General features: G+C 41.2%; 3 protein-coding genes across 4 annotated transcripts; 1 reads left to right on the top strand and 2 right to left on the bottom strand.

Annotated features, from left to right (window-relative positions):
* The first annotated feature begins 66 nt into the window (after positions 1-66).
* On the top strand, positions 67-2,550 carry LOC133966257 (glutathione S-transferase omega-1-like). Its single transcript, XM_062401099.1, is given in 7 exon segments — positions 67-246; positions 1,014-1,122; positions 1,210-1,361; positions 1,364-1,398; positions 1,526-1,627; positions 1,810-1,916; positions 2,147-2,550. Coding segments are annotated over 7 exon segments (684 nt in total). The 5' UTR covers positions 67-218; the 3' UTR covers positions 2,298-2,550.
* itprip (inositol 1,4,5-trisphosphate receptor interacting protein) lies at positions 2,466-6,952 on the bottom strand. Its single transcript, XM_062401095.1, has 2 exons — positions 6,847-6,952; positions 2,466-5,051 (listed from the first exon to the last, which is right to left on the bottom strand). The coding sequence occupies exon 2, from the start codon at positions 4,981-4,983 to the stop codon at positions 3,343-3,345; it is 1,641 nt and encodes a 546-aa protein (XP_062257079.1). The 5' UTR covers positions 4,984-5,051; positions 6,847-6,952; the 3' UTR covers positions 2,466-3,342.
* Positions 6,953-7,577: 625 nt separating this feature from the next.
* Positions 7,578-12,059, bottom strand: fas (Fas cell surface death receptor). 2 transcript variants are annotated; one of them, XM_062401433.1, is made up of 9 exons: positions 11,926-12,059; positions 10,825-10,964; positions 10,229-10,366; positions 9,727-9,844; positions 9,527-9,597; positions 9,330-9,431; positions 9,130-9,179; positions 8,837-8,855; positions 7,578-8,314 (listed from the first exon to the last, which is right to left on the bottom strand). In XM_062401433.1, exons 1-9 carry the CDS (start codon positions 11,994-11,996, stop codon positions 8,016-8,018), a joined length of 1,008 nt encoding a protein of 335 aa, XP_062257417.1. In that variant the 5' UTR covers positions 11,997-12,059; the 3' UTR covers positions 7,578-8,015. The 2 variants fall into 2 exon arrangements, with proteins under 2 accessions (XP_062257417.1, XP_062257418.1); XM_062401434.1 differs by having other exon boundaries at positions 11,968-12,011.
* Positions 12,060-15,534: the final 3,475 nt, after the last annotated feature.

Genomic DNA, 15,534 nt, shown 5'->3' on the forward strand with positions numbered 1-15,534 from the left:
CCCTGGCAACCAGGATACTGCACTGTCATGCTCACTGGTGGATTTCGCGGACCCGCCCATACCGGAAGTAGATGACAAAATGAAATATTAGCCACAAGGAGCTAAATCGCTGCACAGTGCACGTTGTTGTCTCCTCTGTCCACAGACTGTATCCGTCTGCACGAAGTCCGAGACCTTTCCCATCACTGACACATACCACCCCCCCCTGGAGATCAAACATGACCACTGAGAAGTGTTATGCTAAAGGTAAGACGAACAGCTGAGTCCTCTGAAGCCTGCTACCCGCTAGACTGAGCAATCAGATCGACCTGTCAGGATATAGTTTTATGTATTTTACTATATTTACCTTTTTACCAATCATAAATCACTCGAAGTTACTCTTTGGTTATATTTGCAAGTATTATTTTGAAGTAGCTTCTATTTCAACTCGAGTAAATGGAGTAGTACTGGATGTACTGGTTTTGTTGTGTCAAAGACTGGGTTAAGGAGTGTACAGTGACTCACAGTGGATCTTAACAGAAACTACACATCAGTCATTTTATATAAATAACTCCCGATATCTCCTGTGTGATTGTAAAAGACAGACATTATGTATTTTAGTTTGACTTTTTTATTTTGGTGGAAGAAGTAAGCCACTGAGATGCTTAAGTTTAAAGTTCACAGTAGTATCGTCAGCTAAATGTTCTTTTAATATACTTTCCTTATAGTATATTATAGGGTTGTTGTCATAAATACCTCATCTGAATAATATAGCTGGTTGGTGTATAAGTGCAATGTTTCATACTTTGTAAATCATCAATTTTATATGTAGAATATTAATCTACTGACAAACTTGAATTTAATTGAAACTGATAGCTGCAGATTACACAGAACAATTTTTTGTCTGAGATTGTGTAAAGATTAAGAACAAAACTCATCAAATGGAAACACTTAATGGTTACTTTAAACATAGTGATAATATTCCCCTAGTTTGTAATGTACGGAATTTATTATAATCTTTTCTTGCCTTTCAGGAAGCACTGCACCTGGTCCAGTCCCTAATGGAAGCATCCGGCTTTACAACATGAGATTCTGCCCGTTTGCCCAGAGAACTAAATTAGTGCTGAATGCCAAAGGAATCAAGTAAAGAAACATTCTCTAATTTTTAAGAGTACAGAATTACTAAAGAAACATAAAGTTCCTGATCGCTCATCATTATGTGTGTTATAGACATGAGACCATCAACATCAACCTGAAAGATAAACCTGAATGGTTCCTTGAGAAGAATCCTCTCGGCTTGGTCCCAACACTGGAGACACCTGCTGGTGAGGTGATATACGAGTCTCCCATCACCTGTGATTACCTGGATGAAGTTTACCCCGAGCTCAGCAGAAGATGATGCTGGAGCATTTTTCCAAGGTATTATTAAAAAACAACAACATGCATCTACCTCCTTGTGGGGGGGGGGGGGGGGGGGGGGTTAGGGTTAGGGTTAGGGTTAGTTTCAATCAGCTTATAATAATTTTAATGCCATTGCTCCCCACAGGTTATACCCTTCTTTCGCAAGATCCCAGCAGGGAGGAGTAATGGTGAGGATGTCTCGGGACTGGAAGCTGAACTGAAAGACAAGTTTAACCAATTTAATAAGGTAGGTTGCTCTTGCTTCACTATGAATTCACTGGGCTTGTGTTGTCCTGAGTGTGAGGTCAACTGTAATGCTTATACATTTCTTAATAAATGTTCAAACATGATGGAAATGATCCAGGTATCCTTTCTTTAATGACTACACCTTTTATAGTTTTGCTCATTAATAGAATGCTTAATCTTCAGGACCTGGTTGAGAGGAAGACCAAGTTCTTTGGCGGCGACACCATCACAATGATCGACTACATGATGTGGCCATTCTTTGAGAGGCTGGAGATCTTTGAATTACAGCAGTAAGTCAAAGAATCTGAGGACAATTAAAATAAATCGTTTTATTTATAAAAGCATTTAAAGACACTTGTGAGTGGAGCAAAAAGTACAAACAGAGGGGACAGTAGAAAACTAAAAAAGTCTTCTTTGTCATCTTTACTTCCTGACATGCCAGATTTTTATAAGTGTGATTTAAGTCCATGTGTTGTGGTTCTTTAATTATGTGAATGGGTTGATTCCATTTGTCTTTTAGCTGCCTTGGTGACGCACCTGAGCTGAAGAAGTGGACTGAGTGCATGTCGGAGGACGCAGCCGTCAAAGCCACCAGGCACAGTGTGGACACCTACAAGGGCTTCTACAAGACTTACGTGGAGGGGAACCCCAACTACGACCATGGCCTTTAAAAAAAATCACTGACCAACACCTTAATACCGTCCCTTTAAATTTATGTTTGTCATTGTAGAGTCATGTGTGACTTTGGAATCAGAAACATGGTGCGTTTTCAGGGATAAATTTCAAGAGAGAAATTTGTTCTCTTTTAAAAACATCTAATCACTATAATGGGAATGAGGTGCAGTCATTGTATGACTCCAGATGTTTTTAAAATGACCAATCTCAATATTTGGCACTTTTCTTCTAATAAAATGATCAATGATATGACTGAGTCTGGGTTTTTGTGTTACAATAAACAGAAAACATGTTTACCTGACACGCGTGTTCCCTTTTAATAAACCAAGGCTCCATCAACGCTTTCACATTGACCTACTGGAACAGGCAAATCAAGTTTACTTTACAATTAGCTAAAGCAGAAATTATTAGCTGCCTTAAGATTTGTGAGAGAATGAAAGCAAAAACGCTGCTGTAATAAACTGTAAATATTTCCAATTAGATCGGCACAATATTTGAGGTATTTCTGTTAAAATTGTTACGTTTCTAAAAGGATTTTCCTCATGACACTTTTTTTAAAAGGGGCAGAGAAAGAAATATGGAGAGACTATAAAAGCAGGCCCACAACTTGTTAAACACTAGCTGTAGGACTGAAGTGATGAAAACCAGAAGAGAAGAAATGTCCACACACCACTTGATGCTTCCACAAACTGAGTATCAAGAGTATCAACAGAGTCCAGACTTGTCTCATCTTCTGGCAGAGAAAGATTCACACCTAAAACCTCTTGGGGGTAAACTTGTAAAAATTTGAATTTTGAGGTTTAACAACAGTACTACTGAATTATCTTTTAAAAATCACAGTATATAAGACTATGTTTTTATATGCAGTACAACCCACTGCATATAAAGTACATGTTTTAGTTTGCCGCTGTATTCTCAATACACTGGTTAATGTCAAGTGCAATTAAAGCAGCTAAATAATTGTTGCGTGTTCACCTTCTATTCGAAACATCACCTTTGGTTACACACAGAGGGATATTTAAAGACCCGCTTAGAAAAAATTCAGACTCCAAACGTGACGGGAGCTCTCAAACTGTCATCGAGTCTGTGGTGTACACCTCCGTTTGACAAGTGAGGTGTGTATTCTTGTATGAGAGCAGGTGCATTTCTCAACATCTCCTGAAAATGTCTGACGGTTGCAGCGTACAGCTCCGTCTGCAGCACCAAAGACCTAAACAGATTGAGGGGCTGCGCTTTTTGAATGATCTCAGGTAGCCGGACGTCCTCCGGCACTCTACTGTTCCCGATGAGAACGTGGTGAAGTCTCTTCTCCTGCAGGCTCCTCTGCAAGAGTCTGAGCACGTCCCGGAGCCTATGCTCAATGCTGACCATGCCCCACGCAGAGGGCCTCTTGCTCAGCAACAAGTGCAACAGGGCGGTCTTCAAGTGGTAGTTTGTGAGGGCACTCTTCCCCGTGAGCCCCGTCTGCTTTCTGTGCAGGAACGTGACAATCTGAAGACAGTGTAAGTGACAGGAATTTTGTGGAAGGCGTTTGGTGAAAAGTTTCAGCAAGTTCCTCTCGTACACAGCGAAAGAGAGGGGCCAGAGCGGGTCCGGAGAACTGTCGCAATCTGACGGAAAGTGTGAGACAAAATAAGCATCTGAATCCCCGAGCTGTACCACCGGTATGATATTCAGGACGATCACCTTCCCTGAAAGAAATCGGATCTTCAGAGCACCAGCGGCGTCCAAGTTTCGAAAAGTGACCTCAAAGTCATATTTGTGAGAGATGCGACCCCAGGCTTTGGTGACAGAGATCTGAAACCACTTCATGACCTGATCTTTGGCTAAGAAAGGGGTGTTCCTGGAGCACAGCAGCTCATCAGGAGTGCGGTGCACCTGGATGGCTTCGTTCTTGCCGTGCAGCAGGCAGAGCATGTCCTCTCCGAGGTTAGCGGAGCCACAGAGGCAGCCATCCTCGCCCTCGCCAAACCTGCTCACCTTTATCTTGCCGCAGCCCTGCATGTCTGGAGCTATGTCACTGCTGGGGCTGCACCACAGATCGAACTGGAAGGAGTACGGGTCTGGTGGCGAGAAAGGCACTATCAGGTCGCAGGTTAGAGGCTTGCACACCTTCCAAGACTCGAACATGCTCCCAATCCCAACAAAGTCCCAGACTTCCATGTCTGCCTCTCTGTCGCATGCACTCCTGAGCGATTCCAGTAAATCGTCGGCAAAGCCCTCGACAAACTCCCTCACCCTCCAGTTTTCATTGGCTGAACTGTAGGTGCATTTGTCACAGAAGTTTCTCAGGATATCTTTATCCAGCACCATTGTCCTGGGGGTGATGGCTCCCGTCTCTGAAAATATGTCCTCATCCTCAGACGGACGGATTTCCGTGTCAGCAAGATCCCCCCTGCACATCTCGATAGTGAAGAAGATGATGAACGACACGGTGCTCCAGAAGTACCAACTGTAGCCTCCCTCTGCACTGGTCTCCTCCTGCTGCTGGGACTCCTGCTGGGAAAGCTCTCTCTCCAGCCTGGCCTGCTCTATTTCCAGCCTTGCCTCGTGCTCCTGCATGCGAGCCATCAACATCTCGTCCTGCTCCGGGAGCGTAGTGTTCTCTTGAGGGAAGAGCAGCGGGTGGTTCAATATGGCGGCGGCCACCACCACGCACACTCGTGCAATGGCCCCTTGCATTTTCAGCAAGTTTCAAACGTGCATATTCAGGCACCCTGCAGACGTCCGTGCAGCTGCAGCTTTAGATCCTGAAACACAAACAAACAAGGGGGTTTCAGTCAAAAGACAAGTGGATTTAAGAGGATAATGAGCTTTGGTGTGCTGAATATTACATATGTAAATCATGGTGCAGCTAATTTTGTAAGGTACTCCGCCCATCAGGGGGAAGCACAGACTGCTTCTCTAAATATAGAGGCGGGGGTCTGAGTGACGCACTCGTTCAGCGTCAGACTGTGGAACATGGGAGGAAGGAAGATTGAACTCTTTACAGGAGCGTCACCCTTTAGTGTAGTTTCATTATCCCCATTTAGATTCATGTATGAACCTTCCATACTGGAAAACATCTAGATAAAGTTTGTTAACTAAGAAATTCATCTTCTCAGCAAAACAATGTCGAAAACTCTCACGTTGACATTATTATCTTCTTCCTGTGTCGTTACAGAAGAGGAAATTACATAAGGTTAGTGCTCACGCTCTTGTTCTTCTTTCAGTAGAATTGAAAGTGCTTGCAGGATGCTCTGGCGAGGGTGGAGTGAATGACCTAACAAAGTTTAACATTACAGTATGGAATCATGTACTTAAAATGGGAGTTCCTCAGGCAAATAAGAGGATAATGTAATAATGTGAGATGATGATGATGTGACTGAGCTGAGCTTTAAAATGATCAGCAGAGCAGCACTGGGCTGTGAGAATGTGAGGCCCTGGGGCCCGGGGGAAACTTCCCATGACTTTCTCTATAGGATGCTTTCCAAAACTCACATGGCTCAGTCCATCTAAACAAACATCAGACCAGACGATGGGCCTTTGCTGTGGCTCGTTTTAAAATGATTAAGGATCTGTTTTGTAACCGGAAATGAAGAATGTTAAACATAATCTCAGCCTGAATCTGTGGCAACTCGAGTTCCTCAATCAGATTTCAGTCAAATAAGTTTAATACTAATAAAAGCAAAGCGATCACGTCATAGGTTTTACTTCTACAGCCGAAAATGGACGATGACGACAGCTTGCAGATGATGTTAACTGAATCCACAATGAGCAACTTCTTTGATTATTAATCACATTTTTTAGTAAAAGTGAAAAATATTCAGATGTTGATGCTTTGTTAGTCATACATGACACATATTCAAAAGACCTCACCCTCCGCTAAGACGGGCCAGCCACAGGGTGATCAATGATATCAGAATCAGCTTCATCGCTCAAAAATCCTCATTTTCTGGCTCTAGATATACTCGGATACGGAAAATCATCATTAGTCGCAGCCCTATTTTATAATCTAAACATATTTTGTACAGACGTCTGATTGTTCAGAGTAGCTCCGGCTATCAATTGTGTGTTTCCACTAAAATGACTGAGTGAAGGGAGCTTGATGGTCGACGACAATTCTGATTTAACTGTAAAGTAAATGGGTGTAGACTGCACCATCAAGCTCACATTCACTGGGTGTAACGGAATAAATGAGCAGTGTGTGTATGTGAGTGTGTGCGTGTGTGTGTGTGTGTGTGTGGTGATGGACTCATCTGAGCCACATAGTGACCAGCACTCATCACAGAAGCGTGGTAGTAAACACACATATTCCAGACGCATGAGTCACTTCAGTCTGACAAACTCTTCTCTACACGACGATGAGGTGCGAAGCTTGAAAAGCAGGAAAACCATCTAAACCGTCCCTGAACATGTGAACACGTGACCAGTGGCAGGATCACATCATTTCAGGCGACCCTATTTGCTCGTTTGGCTGCTTGGGCTCGCTCCTCATCCGGGTACAAGTCAGCAGAAGTAAATCTAAAAGATGTAAAGTGTTTCTAAAAAGTTTGTTAAGCTCACCTGTTCTCTACGTTGAGTTCATGATGATGAGCTTCTGGTGTAGACGCAGCTTCATCAGCATCCAACTCGTGCGAACAGCGAGGGAACCGCTACACAACTTTTTCTTCTACGCACACATTTCCTGACTGTGAGCTCCACCCATAGAAACACATACCGCCCAGCTTCCTCTGCCCCGACCCAACATGGAGCCTGTGCAGGGCTGCACTTATCGCATGAGGGATTTGCACAGGAAACTGTCAAAGTGTCGCCGTTAACTACAATAGTGTGCAAGGTAACGATAATGTAATGGTGACTTGTCAGAACTTGCTTGATAAATATCCGCCTTTTTTTTAAAGTCTCAATTTGTCGTAATGGTTTGATAACATTTTTCAGAATCTTTGCTAAATTTGTTTGAATATATATATATATATATCAATTAACTAATACATCCACGTTGCTTCACTTGTATCAGGATATGAACTGATGTGAACTTCTGTTCAGGTATCAGAAGTTCATTAATCTCTGTTGTAATCAGTGGGTTTCCTATCCTAACAATCAGCTATACATGGTTACACTATTACAGGACACACATGAAGCACAGCCTGAGCACAACTTCTTCCATGGAAAAGTTGGTAAAAACCACAACAATCACAGCTTTGACTGGTAAAGAAAATCTGTTTTCTATAAACATAAGACGACCAAAACGAAACCAGCCACAATTTGACAACAAGAAAGGAAGAAATCAAAGCACATTTGACATTAAATCCACATTTATTCCTGTTTATGGCACATTCATGGCACATAACACATTCATCGCCCAACAAAGGCATGTACAGCATTCATAAATCAACAAAAGACCACAGGCGTGATTCAGTGCATTTCGGATCATTTCCTCTAAACATTTTAAGGTTATTTTTACTTTCACTCTATTATCTAATGACCTGAGAGGCAGATAATGATTTTGTTTAAACTGTAACAACATTGTACTACATAGACATCTGACAAAAATCCAAACTTAATTCTGCTTTTATCAAGCTTGGGTTTGCTCATTAAGTCTTTTCCAAAAAACACTTAAAATGGTAAAACCAGTATAAACAGTTCAGCTCAATCATGTAAACATCTCAACACAATAATAATTTGCTCAATAGATGGCCCTGAATATATTCAAAAAGTGCTTCCAATATTTACATTCAAACAGGATCATCTGATGGAGCCGGGCTGTCACTTCGTAATATCTCTGCCACCTTCTCTGCTTTATCCTTTTTACGACTGTTTTGTAGGAGTTCTACCAATTTTGTTGCCCCACCGTTTCCCTGCATCTCCACCCATTTTGATAGTAGTTGGGTGGTCTGCTCCACAGGATCTGTGGGGTCGACCAGTCTACAAGAATCAATCTCAACTTTTGTCATCCCACTGCGCATTGCCACATCCTGCATATCCTTCCATCCAAGAACACCTGCAATGTCGGGCACATGCTGAAGTCGGAGCTCTGAAATAATTACAAGTAGAAGACAATGGGTTCAAACTGTAGGGATGTCACGATACCCACAAACAAATTTGTTGTCTAGACACAAATGCTCCTTTCTTACAAATATTTGATCATTAAAAGTTTAAAAACCATCAACATTACAAAACAGATCAGTGGCATGTAGGAACGTTTAGAGATTTCCGTTATTAGGTACAGCTTAATGACTATAAGAACATCTTTAAAGAAAAGGGTGTCACCTTCCTGTCTCATGTAACTACATCAATTATTTATTTTTTTTAAACACAAGGAAATTTGCCACAAAATGGTTAAAAAAAAAAGGTCAGACGTGATGTACAGGTCGTCAATCAAAAGATAACCAAATCCATGCCCCATCAACACATAATGAAGTCAATAATTACATGAAATGTTAAGTCAATTCTATCTGATTATGGATTATTAATCTATTTAATATAACATGCTCAAATCATAGAACAATTGCAATTAAAGCTGTAATGCTTGTCAATTGAGAACCAGTTTTCTTACCATTAAGAGGCTGCAGCTCCTGCGAAGACAAAGATTTCATATTAATACAATATTTCCCACACCATCCTGATAAAAAACTAATTGATTTGCTCACACAAGCTTGACAAATTAACAAAAAGTCACACCACAATAACACTGTCACAGTAGAGAACACACTCAGGGTTTCAGACGACTAACCTTCACATCCTATAGAAAGGGGCAGCTAGGCCAACATTAGAGGAGACACAGGGAAGAGTTTATCATACATGCATGTGTCTATGTGTGAAGAAAGGTGAGATAAAAAAATAACTCACCACCTCGGTTACATTGCCGTTTGTTTGGGGTGAAGGCTGATGTGTGTAATCTTTTAAGAGAAATATTCAGAAAACAAGACATTAAATGTGAACTGAATCTTCAATAATATTTCTATACTTTGCTACTTCACTGAGGCACACATGCACTCTGCTGGTCACATTCGTTCTGTTTGCAGTTGTAAAGTAGTGGAAACACTCACATGACTGTCCTCTTCTGCGATACCAGAGTGCAACTCCAACTGACATAGCAATAGGCAGTAAGATTGCGATTACTATTCCAGCTATTGCTCCACCACTTACACCTGAAAATGAAACATAAGATTACATTTTCAAATTAAATTATATCATAAGCCATCATGCTCTAATGCAAATGGTGTACTGATAAACCAAAACATACCTTCGGTTATGGCATTGCAGACTGTGTTGTTTGTGGCTGTACAGGCAACTCCGACGCCCTCAGAGCCACATCTTCAACCAAAAGAAAACAAGTATGAGTGAGTGACAACAGGAGACGTGACAGGACAAATTAGCAGGGTTGGCTTTATCGTTTATTTTAAAAGGGGTGAGGGCTACCACCAGTATTAGAGCAGAACTTACTCTTTGCAAGGGTTGCAGACCTTGCACGTTTCTGGTCCCCTGTCGCAATAATGACCATTTTTACATCTGCATTTAGCGTTACTGGTTCGAGTGCAGTTTTCAGCCACTTCTAGATTCGCTGAAATGATAGTTCAAACAGACAACTGACTTAAGAGCTTAAATTGTCATTGTGACAACACTTCTAACCTTTGCTACAGGTGGAGATGACTTTCATGCAAATGTTAATTATATTGTAGATGAATCAAATCACGTAAATTGTCTAAATACATAAGACCAAACGTAGAAAATAACATTAAATAATTGATACTCATGGAGCTTATATAGATTACTATTAATCTATACTAGATTAAAATTACTATTACTAGGATTTTGTGTAGTAATGACTTTGCTTTTCCTAGTGTGACAAATCAAAATGCCTGCTAGCTTTTAATAATTCTTAGAATTTTTTTGTTGTACATATTATGAAATTTAAATAAACTGTGATGTCTTGTTGTGTCTGTACCATTTGGGTGTATACAGGATGTGCAGGGTTCACAGAACTCCTGGGCAGTGGCATGACTGTTGTACGTGTCAGGATCACAGGCCTCGCATTTCCCATTAGTTTGATTGGCAGCCGTGCAGTGAGTCTTCACCTGCTGGCCTGCAGTAGAGGCACATATGAGCCAGAGAAAGGGGGAAATGTTGTGGTTAGATTGGGGGAGCTGATGATACTCACACCCACATGCAACATAACAAAGCACAATAAAAGCTAAAAATTATAAGTGCACACTTTTGTTGCATGAGTTAATATAAAGTGCATATATTTGCACAATTAATATAAATATATATGACCCCCACTGTTGGTCAACTTTCACTGTCAGTCAGCAAGTTATGTGGGCCATAATGAAACGATTTGCCAACTTTGCCTTTTAACTTCTCTAAAATCTTTTGAAACTTGACATGCAGACAATTGGGGCTCACCAGGAAGAAGAGTGAGGTGAGATATGTGTCAACTTTGACCATAATTCCTTCAAATGCCTCCTTCATTTAAAAGAGGTAGCTCAACTTACTGTGTTTCATCGAGTGAAATTCACATGTCATCTAACCACTGACACTCACCAGCTCCACACAGACAGCAGGTCCACCCTTCATGTTCGTAGGTGCCATATGGACACGCCTGCCTCCTGCTGCGGACCGGTCCTCTAACTACACGCTCAGACAGGTCCTCTTCAGTTTGGGGCGAGGCTGAAGAAAAGGCCCTGGCGATTAGAGGAAAAGAAAACAGAAAACGAAAGTGGAAAGTTAACAAAGTAATCTCCCAGTGGAAAGAACCCGGGGAGTCGCCATTTAACGGGTATGGGACAACTTACCAGACACATATTAACTAACCCGACCAGCTAGTATTCATCTGGAACGCGGTTACTGTTATACAAGTCAAATGATATCGCTAGAAAACCCTCGCAGATCAAGTAAATCCAACTTTTATGTGACTTGACAGAGCAGAGTTTTGAGGGAAGCATGTACTCGTCGTTTTGATGAGGCGAGCCGGGCAGCAGCTGGGATCATTAGCGCCCCCTGAGGCCGGAGGACCGCCGCTGGGTGAGGGTGGCAGAGAACAGCGTTGTAGTGGGTGAATTACACTGAAAGAAAATCCACTGAGCTGAAGCGGAGGAAGGTGTGTGTGTTGGGAGGGGGGGACATCAGCAACGTCTTTTCAAACAGTTTATTTCACTTCACGGAGAAAGACGAGCTAGCTTGTTTAGCACGTTTACATTTAGCTCCACGTCAAAGAGCAGCGCCCGCCACAGTTCTCATCCGGAAGTGTCTGCGATCGAAACCGTCACGAATGAGGCTAAACGAGGAAACATTCGGTATTTCCCCACTTTAAAAATAACTCGTTTGTCGTGCGCGCTAACTTTCTCCCTCAGCTAACAGTGTGATGTGACCTCGGGTGCTGTGGTGAGTCCTGCTCCCCACCATGGCCTGTATATTTAAAACCCACACTGTCCCCAGACCAGCCGCACATTGTGTATTTAAACTCAGCAACACAAACCCCGACTGACATGTCTTCACGTCACAGATCGTCCAATTAGCTTCGAATCAATCAAACCACTGATTTGAGGAGGATGTTAAGCCGAGTTGGACACAGCACCAGGCGGCTGCGGCGAACGCCACCGGCTCCACTTACGTTGAACCTGTGGATTATTAAACTGTACTTACAGAGACACATGAGAGAAGATCAACACGCAGGTGAAAACCCACCGAGGGAACTGGTTGGGTTCGGACGCCATCACGTCTTCACTTCAGCAGCCCTGTCACTGCGCCTTTCTCTGTCAAGGCGGGGCTTTTCTACAAGAATTTTTACTTTCAGTTTTGTCAGCAGCAGGAAAAAAAAGAATTCTACACATGTTGTTACATGTATAACGTAATATATTTTTAGTTTGTGTGTATTTGTCCTTTACTGGAATAAGAGGACAGTGGTGTATTTAGGAACAGAAACATAAATGTGGTTTAAAGCAGAAACATTTAGGTCATACCACCCTCCCCTGCACACTCTACCTCTTAGAAAGGAAATAACAACACACCAAAAACAAGGTCTCCTACTCCTGTGTTTTTCATATTCTATTTTAAAGTTAAGCTTACAGTTCATGTATGTCCTTTTTTAACCCAACATGGGTAACGCACTGAAGCCCAAACATTTATATGTTATAGGATATATATTTTATAGCTCACTGCTCAACAACTGCAGAATGTAAGCTTTCTAAAATACATACCTGATTTCACATACATCCGCATAGAGGTATATTTATTACTATTATTAATGATGAGATTATTATCAATACTTTTGTGCGTGAAAGGTTGTGAAATAACACAAATGAATGTCGGTCACAGCAGATTATTCAATTGTCTAACTATAGTCGAACAACAGTCAGAAACTCAAAAATATTCCATTGGCAGTTGTATATAGTGAACAAGTGTAAAGCTCAAACCAATGAACAACAGCTTTGAAATTCCTGAAAGGATAAATTCACAAGCAGACTCGTTTTTGATCATTGTCATGTCGCTGAACATGTTATCAGTGGTAACTACAGTTACTTTAATCCATATATGGCAGAAGAACTGCTCTTGTGCCACTAGGAGGTGTCATTGTTCTTTGTTTGTTGCATAGCTTTTGGAACTATGGAGGGTTTTACTCTTGCGGATGTGGGTTTATCAATATAATGTAATACAATCAGATACAGATACAGTCTAAAATGATCAAACCAAAGGTTCTAAAGAATTCCCCACAGATTGGTTTTGAACACCAATTACAATTATATCCAGCAACAGTTCAATGTGCTTGGATTATCTATACTTGTGAAACATGGTTTCTGCGTCCATACCTTTTTTGTTTACTGACGGTTGTAAGTGGGAAGGTGAAGTTTCAAACACGCAGTCTTTTTTGCATATCGATTAACCCAGTTACTGACGCACATCTATCTTTTTGTAAACCAACAGGAAACCGACCAAATAAATGTATATGTGAATGTAGATTGAATGTACACAACCAGAATACTGCATCAATCAGTATAATTTTAAACAAAGTCTTTGATTTACAAAGTTCTGGTGGAAGGAACTGGTTAAGCTTTTAAAATTGATATACAAGTCATTTATGAAGCAGGAAATCCTTTCTGTCTGTGCCAATGCAGTAACTTAAGAAATTACTGCCTCACCCCACCCCAACAAAAAACACCATATTAGTTTGATCTCTGCCAAGTGTAGTTAACAGCAAATTTATCTTTGAACAAAAGTGAAGAAAAAAACTATTTGGCTGGGGAATAAAAACTAAACTTGAAGGAGAACTCCTGTGGGATTTTGTTGTTTTTGCAAGTGCATTAAATGTTAGCCCTTTGTAGTACCAATGAGTCCCAGTGTTGGATTTGTAACAGTCTGCTGCCTGCTCATGTGGCCCACTTATTGAACAAAAAGTAACACACACACACACACACACACACACACACACACTCAGATATACACTCTGAGGTGGAAGCAGTGTTGCTTTATGAAATGCGATATCAGTTTTTTAGACCGAAACATCTCAACAACTATTGAATAGATGGCCATGACATTTTATAAGATGGACGACACTTTGCCACTTCTTCCTCTATCCAGAAATTTATGCTGCCATCTTGCACATTTGGAGCCAGAGTCTGGGCAGTTTGCGATCAGGGTTGAAGCCACGTTAGTGAGGCTCTGCAAATCCATGCACTCAACTAATCTAGAGTCAGTCTCAGCTACCAATCGTGAAGTTTCCCTCATTTTTATAGCATCAAATACCGAAATTAAAACCAAATTAACTAAATATGAAAACTTATACAAACATAAGTGTGATAAGAAGGACCTAAAATGACAGAAACCATCCTCGTCGTGTACTTAGAAATTTTTGGTTTGGCTCATGACATCCACTAACATGCAGGAGGTGGGATTTATGGGAAGCTGTCATGACGTCCATCTTTATAACAAGCCTATGTAGAATTACACTATACATCATATTTACAGGCAGTACATGATAGATAGAATAAACAGAGGAGTAAGATATGTAGGTAGAGGAGCATTGGAAAATGGTTTGTGATTTTAGAGTGAAATGTTCCCATAACTGCTGCACTGATTTCCATTCAATTCGCTGCAGACACTCGTGTTCCCCCCCTCAGGAGGAACTGTCATCACTTCGGTGATGGCTTTTCATCTCGTGCCATCATCAGGTTTTTTTTTGCATTTATGAACAAATACCGTATGTGCAAAGCTATCAACATTTCCACCACACTCAGCTGCATGTTGTGTGCTATGCTAGTTTTAAGTTTCAGCATGCTGACACGCCACAATAAGAACATTGTAAACATGACACCTGCTAAACATCAGCTTGTTAGCATGCAGGCGGTAGCTTTTAGCTCAAAGCACTGTGGCTATAGCTTCACAGAGCTGCTAGTGTATCTAAAGACTTCTACTGTTTCCATTCATTCTCAGAGTTGAGACTCTTTATATAGACTCTATAGTCAAATCTGAAAAATTCGGTGAAGTCAGGGCTGGATCAATGAGTAATAAATTACTTTTTTTTGGTTGCATTTGGTTTTTGTTTGGTCCTGCACGCTATTCTTTTATCGAAGCCAAATGTCCAACAGATGAGACTCTTCACAAAATGGGTCACTACATATTAAAACTACTATAGATGTCGTACAATTCAAATGTAAACCTGATGGCGGACTCTCTCCTTCAAGACTCTCAGCCTTAAAGCTAAATAAGTGGATGAGTTGGACCGGGTCTTCCTGCCACATCCACATGTTAAAGCCTCATTCTCTTTTTTTTTATGATAATGCTTTACATAATAATAGCGAAACAAATCAATTGGTCATGACACCACCATTCTCCTCTATTCTGCTGTATAGCAACAGGACCTATATAAACTGCATTCTGCGGGATAGACTGTATATAAAGGTTGATGTAGCTGCTAACTTTACACCTGGCCAGGGACCACAGATAAAAATGAACCTCATGGCTAACTCTGTAATATTTACAATGTCATTGTCAATGTGTACTTCACATACCAAAAGTGATGCCAAAGTTTCTCGATTAGCCCCTGGTGGCTGGCTGCAGTATAGGTCATAAACCCAGTCTCCATTTTAGCAGATGAGGACCCAGGCAAAATATTAGAGAATGACAATCACACCTAGTTCATTATTCCAGTAAGTTTTGTGTTGCCTAGACAGTCGTGCCTGACTTGTGATTGCCCAAGCGCTTGTATCAGGTGGACCTTGACACCGGAACTCCACACCCTGATCATGACAGTGCAAA

The sequence above is a fragment of the Platichthys flesus genome, chromosome 12 (assembly GCF_949316205.1).
Source record: "Platichthys flesus chromosome 12, fPlaFle2.1, whole genome shotgun sequence".
Taxonomy (NCBI): domain Eukaryota; kingdom Metazoa; phylum Chordata; class Actinopteri; order Pleuronectiformes; family Pleuronectidae; genus Platichthys; species Platichthys flesus.

Coding starts and splice junctions, on each gene's coding strand:
- itprip (XM_062401095.1), bottom strand. CDS start 4,983: ATGCAAGGGGCCATTGCACGAGTGTGCGTGGTGGTGGCCGCCGCCATA.
- fas (XM_062401433.1), bottom strand. CDS start 11,996: ATGGCGTCCGAACCCAACCAGTTCCCTCGGTGGGTTTTCACCTGCGTG. Junction 10,965..11,925: donor ATCTTCTCTCATGTGTCTCT/GTAAGTACAGTT, acceptor TCTAATCGCCAG/GGCCTTTTCTTCAGCCTCGC. Junction 10,367..10,824: donor CTGCTGTCTGTGTGGAGCTG/GTGAGTGTCAGT, acceptor CCTCTACTGCAG/GCCAGCAGGTGAAGACTCAC.